This window comes from Zingiber officinale, chromosome 6A (genome assembly GCF_018446385.1).
Source record: "Zingiber officinale cultivar Zhangliang chromosome 6A, Zo_v1.1, whole genome shotgun sequence".
Taxonomy (NCBI): domain Eukaryota; kingdom Viridiplantae; phylum Streptophyta; class Magnoliopsida; order Zingiberales; family Zingiberaceae; genus Zingiber; species Zingiber officinale.
This window is the reverse complement of record NC_055997.1, coordinates 126,388,785-126,400,879: the sequence shown is the minus strand read 5'-3', so window position 1 is coordinate 126,400,879 and position 12,095 is coordinate 126,388,785. Positions and strand designations below refer to the sequence as shown.

Here is a 12,095-nt window from a genome sequence, read left to right as displayed (position 1 = left end):
GGCCCTGCACATATTGATTTTAAGAAAAGAAAAATCATACCATTTGTCTTAAAATAAGTTGTCTCGTTGAGAATACACTTCTACAAAACCCACAAAGCTACACAATCAATGCCTCAGCACACTGTTCCAGGCAGAAGCTAATATTAGAACAAGGTGAGTCATAATCTCTCTCATCAGTTAGCTAGACAACAAAATTGTCATCGAAGTACAAGATGTGGAACCTCAATGGCCAATTTAGCCTTTTAGCCCCATGAAGATAAAAACATTTCATGGGAACCAGATGAATACTTCTGGTAAATCAACAGATTTAATCGTCTTATGGACCAGATGAATACTTGTTAATCAACAGATTTAATCGTCTTATCGCATCACCGACTCTTTCACATAAGATCGTCCTCCTGAACTGTAGAAAGCCAGCAAGATACAAGAAATGCATTAGCTTTTTAGATTTGCTAGCTTAAGGTGAAAAAAATCTAAATGAATACTAATTTTCTAACTCACGAGTATTCCAAGTGAAGATTTAAGAATCTTCGGCTCTCCTTGCTCTGTGACAATGTTATGGAACCTTCAATTTTCTGATCTTGCTTCAACTCGATTGGGTCATACAAATACAGCAGGGTCTGAAAGGTATAAGTGTGGTAGTGACTTCGGAAAGAATGAAATCACGTGAATTAAGGGAAATCTGTAAACCGTGGACTAAGACAACAACGTCCATCAATTTGAAGAGGCATAGAATTTTACAAAGTACCTGTTGCCAGTGAGTTGGGGCATCTTCAGGTGCAGTAGAAAGTACAATACTTTCGTCAGATTTTGCACGCTTCTTGTTTTGATTAGAACCTTGTGAATGCAGGCCATCTTGACATTCTGGCGGGGGAGGCTGTAGATCATAGTTTGATTGCTGAATTGTGGGTCCGTCGAACACAACATCGAACCAAAATGCAAATCCATGGAGTGGAGCTTTTGATGAACACAAATAGGCTCAGTGAACAATGATTGATGATGCAGATTGACAGAAATTTAAGAATATAAATTTTATATATTATGACCTCTCCCCCATACTTAACAAAAACCACCTAATCAAGGTGGAGGTAAGCTAGGTAGCTGGAAAGTAAAAAAAAAAAAAAAATCAAAAGGTCATGGTTCAACCATCTACCAGTACATCAGCCTCATGCTTAAAACAAACTATGCCATTTAATTTCTTCAAATATCTACTTTCTTTGAGCTTAAATATGGATCTACGATAGATGACAATCTATATATGAGATGACTGATTTTGAAGAAAGATCAAATCAGCCTTTGCTGATATGCATCCAACCCATGCAATCAGTATGGGATTTTGACAACCATGGTAACAACAAAAGATTTTCCTGCTCCTAATCTCCGCATCTAGATGTTGACAAAGGATCCAACTCAACTGCCAACTTGATATACGGGTATGGAACACCAAAGCTAGCATGTACTCTAATCCCAGCCCTGGATTCCTAGATTACGACAGCACTAAAGCCATGCACAGCCCAAAAAGAGGCAATTGAGGGGAAAACAAGGAAAAGGAAGAATCCTCTCTAGATATATATGGTTTAATGGCTTTTTTATTTGAATATAATACAACATTTTCCTTCTCAACTATTAGGAGACATAAAAGAGCTATGCACCTTACATCACAAAATAGTAAAGATAAAAATGCCTAATTTGTTGGTAAAAAATATATTTGAAAGACGATTCTAATTTGGATCACTCCTGGCTAACTGGCCAGCACACTGTTATTCTCTCTAAAATAGATCTTTTTGAGGCAACAATGTGTGAATGATATGCAATTGGATTGGACTATCTACAAAATAAACCTAGAGATTCCTGAGTCATGTCGTTGGTGGATTAGAAATTATTCTTGAGCAGTCATGCATGTAGACCAAATAAACATCAACCCTCTGGCCCATTAGCATCGAAAGCAAGCAAAAAGCGAATGCTAATTATGTGTTTAAACAATTTCCTGCAGCTGATAATAAAATCTTCTGGAACATTTAAACGAAGTATAAATAAATTTAATTGCATTAGCTACCTTGTAACATTGATGAAAAACTGAACTTTGCAGTAACTGACTCTAGCTCTGGAGCAGTGACAGTGTAACAATCCACTTCTTTGACCTGCTTATCAGGTTTATGAAAAGCTTAATGTGAAAGCAACATATACAATTAGATTTAAGTCTGCAGTGAAATGGTAATTCATGTGTGGAACAGAAGAGGATACATCATAGAGTCAAGCACTTTGAATTTTCTTCAATTAAACTCAGTTACAGACAGTGAATTATGAAGTAATGGACATTAATCTGTAAGGATTTAAAGAAACTATTAACTGGGAAAAGAGTACCATGCACATAGCATTTGGCCCACCTATATACCCTCTATACTAGAAATCATAATAAATACTGTGTCCAAACAATATTTAGTGAACCATCCTCCATGCAATAATGAAAAAAATTTTGGTCATTAAAATGGTTGATCATAAGATGCAGGAGTTTGCAAATTGCTTATTCTGTTGGACATCAAGAAAAAAAAAATGAAGAAACAGAAAAGAGCTCCTTCAAATTGTCATGATATTGGCAAATACTCATTGAAATCCACAAAGTTTAGTGCTGAACATAGAAGGGGAGAGAAGTGTACATATCCCAGAAGAGCAAATGAACAGGTTAAACTTACCAATATCGGCCATGTCAGAACATTTTCTCCTGAAATTGTCTCAATAGTTGGCTCTTCAAATGCATATTGTTTGGCAAGAGGGACCATAGCAGACACTGCAGAAAGTGAGTTGCAATTTAATTGACAATTAAGTTAGATTTAGTTCCTTTGTCTTATTTGTGGTGTTTGTCCCTGGAATCATCTTTTGCTGGTTATGAATATCATGCATTCTTTCAAAAAGTGGTTCATGTGGCCATTTGGCTGCAGATGCAAATGCAGTGCTTTCATGTACCTCATATTACTGCATTGACATGCAATCTTATGTTGCTTCAGGGTCAGTTCATCAAAGGGATAAAAAAATGGAGGGATAAATTATATGGATGGATGGATAAATGAGCAGTTGGATATCCTACCATGTGTTTATTCCAACAAATGAAAAAACAAAGGTACAAGTGACTTGTAAGTTCAGCCTCCTCAATTCGTCCAACACACTCAATTTGTCTGGATGACCCAACCAATCCAATCTAGCATGCTTGTCTGAACCACCCAGCCTGACAATCTGTATGAACCATCCAGCTTGGATGGCTTACGGGACAGCCCAACTAAACAAACTCGAGTGAACCATCCAACCCACCCAATCAGATTTACTTGTACAAACTGCTTACCCCATCTAAATGACTCACCTTATTCAGACCGCCTGGCTCACTTGGCTAAGTCAGTTCACCTGATGTGAAGCGATTGTATATCCTGATCCTCCTAGCTTGCTTGGACCAACCGACAAGCTCGACTAACCTAGTTGTCTTAGACCAACTGTTCTGTCTGTTTGGCCCATCTTCATGTTTGCTAGGCGGACCAACCTTCCCAGACTAATCAGCCTACCCAGTTTGGCATATCAACCAACCTGTCTGCTTGAATGCTTGAACAATTTGCTCACCCGGTCATAAAGTCATACAGACATCATGATGAACAAAATATGAAATGCATTGCCAGTTCTATGTGGATGACCCAATGACATGCAACTTGCATATATTTTCTAAAACTTGGAAGAAAGTGATATTTGAAATTTCAAAGAATACAAGTTGAATGATTAACTTACTGTTGATCCCATAAACATCATGCCAAAAACCAATGCTTTCACGGTACCTATCTGTATTAGTGACAGGTGCCATAAAGAGCTGCAAGATAAAAACAGCGAGTCTAAATTTCCTTTATTGTGTAATCCCAGTAGCAATGACTTTAGTGAATTGACACTACATCACTCCAAAATATTCAGATTGGTCAAAAGCTGGTTCTACATTTAATTTTATTTTTGATGTAAAAAAGCTCAAAGCTGACAAATTTGATTATACATTCCAAAATATTCAAATTTGTCAAAATCTGGTTCTACATTTTATTTTATTTTTGATGCAAAAAAAGCTCAATGGTGACAAATTTGATCGTACATTTAAATTTATATTCAATATCATAGGAAATAACTGATACGGTGACAGTTTATATGTAACTAGTATGCATAATGGCCTCTTACACTAAAAAGCAACTGATATTTCTTAGGTCAGATCAGATAACATGATTAGTGCAACTGAGATGCATATGTTTATAAAGCATAACAGAAAGGAAGCGTGCATTTTTCTAAATCCTTCTTCGTGCAACTGAGGTGCCTAAGGTAATTTCAATCCTTCTTCATGCCATCAATAATCTGTATTGGGCAAAGTTAGAGGGCACATAATTTGTAATACTTGTAATCATTCATAACACAAAAGGAGTATCTGATAAATGGAAGCTTGTGCCATTATGAAAGAGGAATCAATCTGAGTATGAGATGGGCTTGAATTAGAGTCCATTTGGATGTAATTGAGCTTAACCAATGGTGAGCCAAGTTCATATGGCCAGGTTCAGTAAATGTGGGGGTTCAACAGGACAAAGGGTAGGTTTTCTTCACTATCAATCTTGGAGATAGCACTCTCATTCCCATGTTGATCTCTCCCTCTCCATTCCCAATCTTGATCTCTTCCCTAGATTGCAAGCTCAACATCTCCTACCCTAAGTTTACCTCCACAAGGCCAGTAGGTGAGCACCGAGATGTTGTTTCCCTTCCGTCCATCAACACCTACTCAAACAACACTCCTCTCCCATGCCTATGATCAATTGCACAATCTCCAGCCCCACTAGCATTGCATCCAACAATAATCCCAAAAATTAGTGTTCAACCAAGATAAGTTCAGACTTCAAGTTAGTAAAATGACACCAATTTGTGCAGTGGAACTTGATTATGTATGTCAAGTATTATTTGATGTAAATAACAGATGCTAGCAATTTATTTAATTATAATGATTAACCAAGACATTGAGTAAAATTTTAAAATATATTTGCATTTGACAATGCTTGAAGATATGGGTACAGAAACAGTAACAAGATCAAAAGGATGTACTTTCTGTGAATATTACCGAAGCATGTGATGGAAGAATAAGACCTCCCGGCTTAAGCCATTTATCTCTGGAAAAAATGATACTAGGCAACATACTCTATAGAGAAAGAAAGCTCTTATTTAGGGGGAAAAAACAAAAAATTGATAGGTTTGTCATTCAACAAAAGATAACATGCAGGAAACATGATAAGCACCTCATATAAGAGCATGTAGCCCATCCATTCAGATATTATGACATCAACTTTCTCATCAATGTTCACATCCTTCATCAATAACATTTATCATGACTCACTAAGTATTTCAAAAAAGGAAAGTTGTACTGGTAGAAATAGAAGTGTAAAGCACAGAAGAAGTAGCAATAGGAAGAATATTAACAAGAAACAAGCCAAAGTAAAAATCTAGAAAATTTGCCTAAAATGGAAGGAACCATGTTTCCATTAATCATTTGTACAAGGTGACTAGCAGTGCAAATATATAGGGGCTGCCCATGCCCTGAATTCAAGGACAACAATTATTATGACAGTTGAGGCATAGCAATCCTAAGAACAGTTTTCAATGGTAATCAGGTTTCTAAATGCAATATTGCTTTTATTGGGATCAAATATCCATCCATCTTAATTGTTTTTTCATTGCTATTTTTATAAGCAAAAGTGCATTTAAATTTTATTTTCTGATTCTTTTATTTCTCAAAAAAAAAATTACAGTGATTTTGTCTCTTATCTTTGATAAAGATCAAACATGTTTGTATAAACAATTTATACTATTATTCAATATAGTTAAAACTTAAAAGTTAATGATACATATTTGCTTTATTATTTTTAATTTCCAATTTTATTTTCTTGAAAACAAAGAATATTCACAAACCAAACAATGTTCCTAAAGTTCTTCTACATAATTTAAGCTACAAATATAATATAATTATTCTCAACTGTCAAATATTGTTTTTAACTAAGATACACCAAGGAGGTTTATGTTGAATACGATTGGGAAAATCACTGAAATAAAACCATTAGAACTTGCGCATCTCAAATATTTCATACTCAAGGATTGCCATTTTTGTCATGCTTCCAACTTATTTTTCATCTCAAGAACTCAGAACAAGCAATATGTTGAAAAGTCGATACAAAATGAAGCATAATCAGACTCTAAAATAGTTTTTTGTTGCTCATTTTTTAACTGTAGTCATCCACACCCAGAGCCCATATAGATGGACTGAAATATGAAAACAACATATAAATGATATAGGAATAAAAAGAACAACATTATGTAACAGAAAAAGTGTACCTCAACTCGTCCATGCAAAACAGTCACCCTGTCAGATAAATTGTTGTCTTTGACAACTTCACTAGCCTGCTTAGGTTGCAAGCACACCATTGTTATGGTTAACAAAAACTCAGTACATGAGCATAATTCATAATTAAACTCCATGTTAAAATTAACAAAACCAACTTGAAATTGTTCAAAACAAGAAACTGAAAATAAGAATCATATCATCTACAAGAAATATTTAATTACATTTAGAAAACAGCTAGATGTCTGATTATAAGAACTTAATTATTTGGACCAGTTATTTGCTACAAATTGTATATGAAGCGTCAAATATGTCATTGATCATGTTCGGTATGGTGATTGCTCCTTCAACTAAGGGAAAAAATTGACTAACTGCTAGGTCTAGTGGTAAATGAACTAGTTCTCTTCTAGCTAAAGGTTGGGGGCTCGATCAATACCCATTGTTGGGAGAGGTTTAACATTGTCACCCAGCTCCAAAAGGGAAATAGTTTAGGGGAAAATTGAAAAGATACAATGATTAGATAGATTATGACATCAAAATATGTATAGACTAATCTCTCTTTAAAAGAAGCAAGAAAAAAAAAGGTAAATTAAGATTGATTTCCTCTTCTTCTTTTTTTCTCTAATTATCCATTTTATTACTTGTAGGAGGGAGAGTAGAGACTCATACAAGTTTAGGATTCTTTCCCTTCCCTCCCCTTTCCTCACCTAGTTACCCGTCCGAGTAAACCAAGCCATAGTGTTGAGTCGTAACTAATAGTTGTACTAGAGAAGTCCAAAGCCTATGCTTGAGGGATTTAGTTGCAGATACCAAATATACACCCAATATTCTCTCTTGTAAATAGTGTTAATTTTTGGTGAGTGACTAGCATGAGCAATTCATCCACATTTTATCTACCAAAGATCAATCAGTCAAGATTAGAGAGGCCAAACCAAATTCCATCCAAGTTGTGAGCTATCCAAGGGTTACAGTATGAAACTTAGTGCAGATGGGAACTAATGCAAGCAAAAATGCATCACATCCAGTAGGGATGGATGGAATTCCCATTTAGATTCATGATGGTTTAGGGATGGGTTGCTATAATCATGATTGATGATTGACAGCCGGCAACAGAAATCAATAGAAAAGATGAATTTGTCTCAAGCCTATTGTAATTGATTCTGGGTTGAGTAGTGATTATAATCAACATCTAACAACAGATGACTGGTTCTGGATGTTCCAATGCTGATAATAAATCTTGACAAATTCACCAAAGGACTCAAGACAACATTATATAATTCAGAAGGTCAAACTACAAAAAATTATGGTTCGGATTAGCCAATATAGTCAACGTCAGATGTCTGGTTCTGAATGTTGCAAGGTTGATATTATAAAAAAAAACTGCCCAATTTCACCAAAGGTCTCAAGATATCACCATAATTTAGCAGGTCAAATTACACAAAATTTAACGACTTTCCAGATAGGTACACACTCATTATCCATTTTTGACCTGTTGCACATGCCCTAAATTGAATAGGAAAGGTGGTGGCACCTTTTAGAATTACAATATACCTAAAGTCAACTATAAGAAACATTGCATTGACAAAACAATGAAATAATACTGATGTACATGCTGGTAAGCAGATAATTTTATTTTCTGTAAACTTAATTGTCAACAAAATACTTCCAAATTTTTTTGCATCAGTGTCTTTAAAAGAAAATTAACCGTGATAAGAAAACAAAATACCTGAATTGCGATTTCACTTGCATCTACTGCATACACCTGATAGTGGAAATGACTAACTTATGAAATAATTTGTTAACTAAGATAGACTACTCAAGTAAATTAAAATTTCCAAGAAGTATTTCATGCAATTAAACCCCAAACAGATGAAAACCCAAAATAGCTGTCTAAGAAATAGATCATTGTTTCTCGTTGTTTGTAACTATTAAATTTTGGGAAGGAAAATATTGTATTGCATACATTATAAAGGGATAATTAAATGGTCATATGTAAAACTAACAACCCTAACCCTAATTTAGACTAAACCTACAAGAACAATAACATATTAGCTTTAATGCTCTTAATACTCGTTGCCTCAAGCTAGAGCATTGATACTATGTACCTTCAGTGTGTTACATAAATTAGATTAGCTCTCATTGGCAAAACATAGAGTAGGAACAAAAATAATGACCTGAAGAAAAATATCGTTACAGGTGAAACATGGATGGCAAAGAATGTCAATCCTGATCCGATCGGCAAAATGTTTTATTCAACTTCTAGAGACTTCTCCATCAGACTTCATTTCATGAATCCAGGCCAAATCAGCACTAGTTCATTTCCAGTGTACCAAAGAAACTGTGCCATGAGTCACTCACACAAAATGTGCTTTATGGTGGTTCAGTTTTGATAAAATAAAATGCCCCAATATTGTCCTAAACTATTGAAAGAGGGTTCACAGTTTACCTTGTATGCAATTTGTAAAACTCAGATGGAATTATTTCATAAAAGGTTCATTTCATATATCAAGGATGGCGATTGTTTATGTTAGTTGAAGATGTGGAAATTTATCCAGCAAATTTAACACATACTCAGGCAAATTCCATGTTTCTCCTAACTTAGAATTATCCTCACAGACTAATTAAAGTTGGTTGAGTATCTAAATAAATTTGGTTCATTTCATTCAAAACAAGCATTTTTCTCTAGGAAAAGATCTGAACAAATAAAAGAAAAGAATTTGCATTTTTTTTTGTTTTGGTTCAAAGCAAAGGACTTGTTGATAGCATAATAAACAGCACAAGCTTGCAACACAATTTACAAATGGCATTGGCAAAGCACTTGATGAGGCATGAGAAAACAGTTATACACAATTTGCCTTATAAAGCGCCAAAAAGTTAGTTTGTACTATGAAAAATGATGCCGATCTCATCTCCAGATTACGATCAATGGCGCCTTGCAAGAAAATTTATGTACATTGTAAAAAGGATATTGAAAAAGCAATAAATTAAAAGATAAGCTTTGACAATTTATTACCCTTTTAGCACCTGCAAAAGCACACAATATAGCAAGAATTCCTGTACCACAACCAACATCCAAAACAACCTACACAGAATAACTCTCTTAGTGAGATTCAAATAAAAAAAATCCAGTTATTGACTTAATGAACATAATAGTAAATATGACAAGGAAACCAAAGGCTAGAAGTCAACCTTGTCAGAAATTAAATGTTGATATCGCATGATAGCAGATCTATAAGTTTCAGTACGAACACGATCCTGCAAATGATCAAAGGATTAAAATGCAGCCCATAAAAGACTGATGATAGCCTACGCTCACTTAACATTGTAGGAAACTACAAAAATATTTTCATCCTAATCTTCTACCTTGTATTTGGAAATGCTATTTTACTAGTTAACTTTATGAAAGATAATCCTCAACATAAAACAAAAAATCACATTTGTAATATCACAATCCCTCTACAGAAGATGATTCAGAACATGGATTACATATTGTAACAAATTAGATAAACCAAAATAGTCATATCACAAGAAACAAGTTAATGACTCACACATTGCTCTGCAAAAATATAATCATAATTGAAAATAATAAATATATGTTGATAAAAATATAAATAAATATAAAACTAAATTATAAATTGAGTTTTAAAGTTTAATCTTTCACTTCATGCAAGAATTTTGAAATTGGCATATTAAAGCTATCTAACTTAACCTATCGCCTTGACTATTACTTTGTTGTTTTGACCATTCTGCCTATTTGTATCAACTTAAATATTTTTCATTAGTTGATACACTTGTAAATTGAGAAATTATTTTTGTCAGCAAATTTCTTGAATCAATTTCTCATCAACACATTGACTTTGTTATAAAAAATGTTGAAGCTCAAATATAAATTATTGCTAATTAATTATTTAGAGTATGATAAAAAAAATTAACAATACTGTTAGTAATAAAATATTAAATTAAATAAATTATTTATAGAGATTTAATAATAAAAAATATAGTATAAAGGTTATTCAAATTTTAGATACAGCATTATCCAATCAAAAATATTATAAATCAATTATTGATATTGTGTTTGATTCTTTTATTAAACTGAACTTTCCAATTTTTCAGTTAACGTTTAGTAAAACTATTATATGAAAACTTATTGCTAAACTTAAAATAGCATTAATACCCAAGAATAAGTGGTAGAAGGAAACAACTAGAGATTTCATATTTAACATTTGTTTAATACACTTGACCAGATATGAATGGCAAAAAATTTAAGAGATATCGAACTTGGCATGCATTACATTCATACATTTGACTTGATGTGGTCGGTTATTCGCAAAGAAACTCAAAATACTATGTGACAATCAACTATATGGCCACCTCTTGACACATTTAAATAGAGATTGGGGGTGTCATAGACTTTAGGGTACTATGGCAAAACTAATATGCCATAGCAGGTCCCAAAAATACAAAGTATTTTAAGTTTATTTGTTGAAATAGTATGCAAAAGTACATTCATCAGAGAGGACTAACATATTCAAAGCCAATGGAAACAATCATTAAGGAGTTATTAAAATCACTTCTACCAGATCGAGATGTTATAGAGTTAATGCCAGAAGAAACCGTTCTCTCTATATTAGCATGAAACACTTAAATAAAAACATCTCAAATAGTATAGCCGTAATTCTATGTCATGGTAAAACTTAAAAGGAAAAAGATCAACGTTTAGATAGAAAATTTAAGTTAAGAGTGATTAAGAACCATTGCGAATGTAGGAGAAAACAAAAGGAACGCTATAAAAAAAATCGGGGGGTTTCAGCTTCTTCGGGGAAAACATCATAAGCTCACGAAAGCAAGACAAAGCAATGCAAGATCCAAATCAAAGCCAACAAGCAATACGAAAAGGGGGCGAAAAAGAGAAGGGAAAGACTTTAATCATCTCTTCGTGTACTCCAACGTGAGAATAGGCGCGGAAGTAGGCCATGTCGAACTCAGTGAGCGGCGGCACCTCCAGATTCCGATCTTGCTGCCTCTTCTGCTCATGCTGCTGAAGCGCCAACGGCTGCCAGTAGCCATACCTTCCTCCTCCACCTCCGGCGCCACTGCCGCTCCCACTCGGCCTGCCCCTCCGCCTCCGGACAGAGGACGATGACGGGGATGCGTACCCGTTGCCGAGCATCCCAACGACGGCTCACGCGACGAGCAGTGAGTTAAAATGAACGAGAACCCTAATCGCAACGAGCGATTCCTTGGCGGTGGCAGGAGCCGAGAGGAGTGGAAGATGCGAGGGGGTTCGCGAGGCAGTAGGTTTTACTTTGTGGCTTCCGACAAAGGGAGGCCGCGTCGGAGAGAGATGGACACATGTGCGCGCTCGGGCGGAGCCAATTGAAAACACGGGTCCTGCGCTTGCTCTCGAGACGGACCAAGTTTCCGTTAGGCGCAGCATCACGGAATACTGCCCAAGAAACCAGAAAGGAGTAATGCGTCCTTCTCCATCTTATATAGTTGGAAAATAAAGAAAGAAAATGAGAAAAGCAAAAAAAAAAAAAAATAATTTTGCAAGTCGACGGTCCGGCCCTACAGATCAGTCACCAAACATATGCTCGAGCGTCCCGGGACGTGTATATCGTTGTAGATGTCACTATATTATTAAATACAAACAGATGCTTACCTTCTCACTTATCTTAATACTCACAATTAATGACAATAGTAGAAA

At 35.0% G+C, this 12,095-nt stretch overlaps 1 protein-coding gene across 2 annotated transcripts; it reads right to left on the bottom strand.

Moving 5' to 3' along the window:
- Positions 1–48: 48 nt before the first annotated feature.
- On the bottom strand, positions 49–11,851 carry LOC121997959 (probable protein arginine N-methyltransferase 6.2). Of its 2 annotated transcripts, XM_042552645.1 has the most exons (13): positions 11,310–11,851; positions 9,578–9,643; positions 9,402–9,470; positions 8,115–8,150; positions 6,382–6,447; positions 5,292–5,360; positions 5,117–5,194; positions 3,769–3,847; positions 2,694–2,788; positions 2,057–2,141; positions 749–957; positions 502–620; positions 49–403 (listed from the first exon to the last, which is right to left on the bottom strand). In XM_042552645.1, the coding sequence occupies exons 1-13, from the start codon at positions 11,556–11,558 to the stop codon at positions 361–363; spliced, it is 1,263 nt and encodes a 420-aa protein (XP_042408579.1). In that variant the 5' UTR covers positions 11,559–11,851; the 3' UTR covers positions 49–360. The 2 variants fall into 2 exon arrangements, with proteins under 2 accessions (XP_042408579.1, XP_042408580.1); XM_042552646.1 differs by lacking the exons at positions 5,117–5,194; positions 5,292–5,360.
- Between the last annotated feature and the right edge of the window lie 244 nt (positions 11,852–12,095).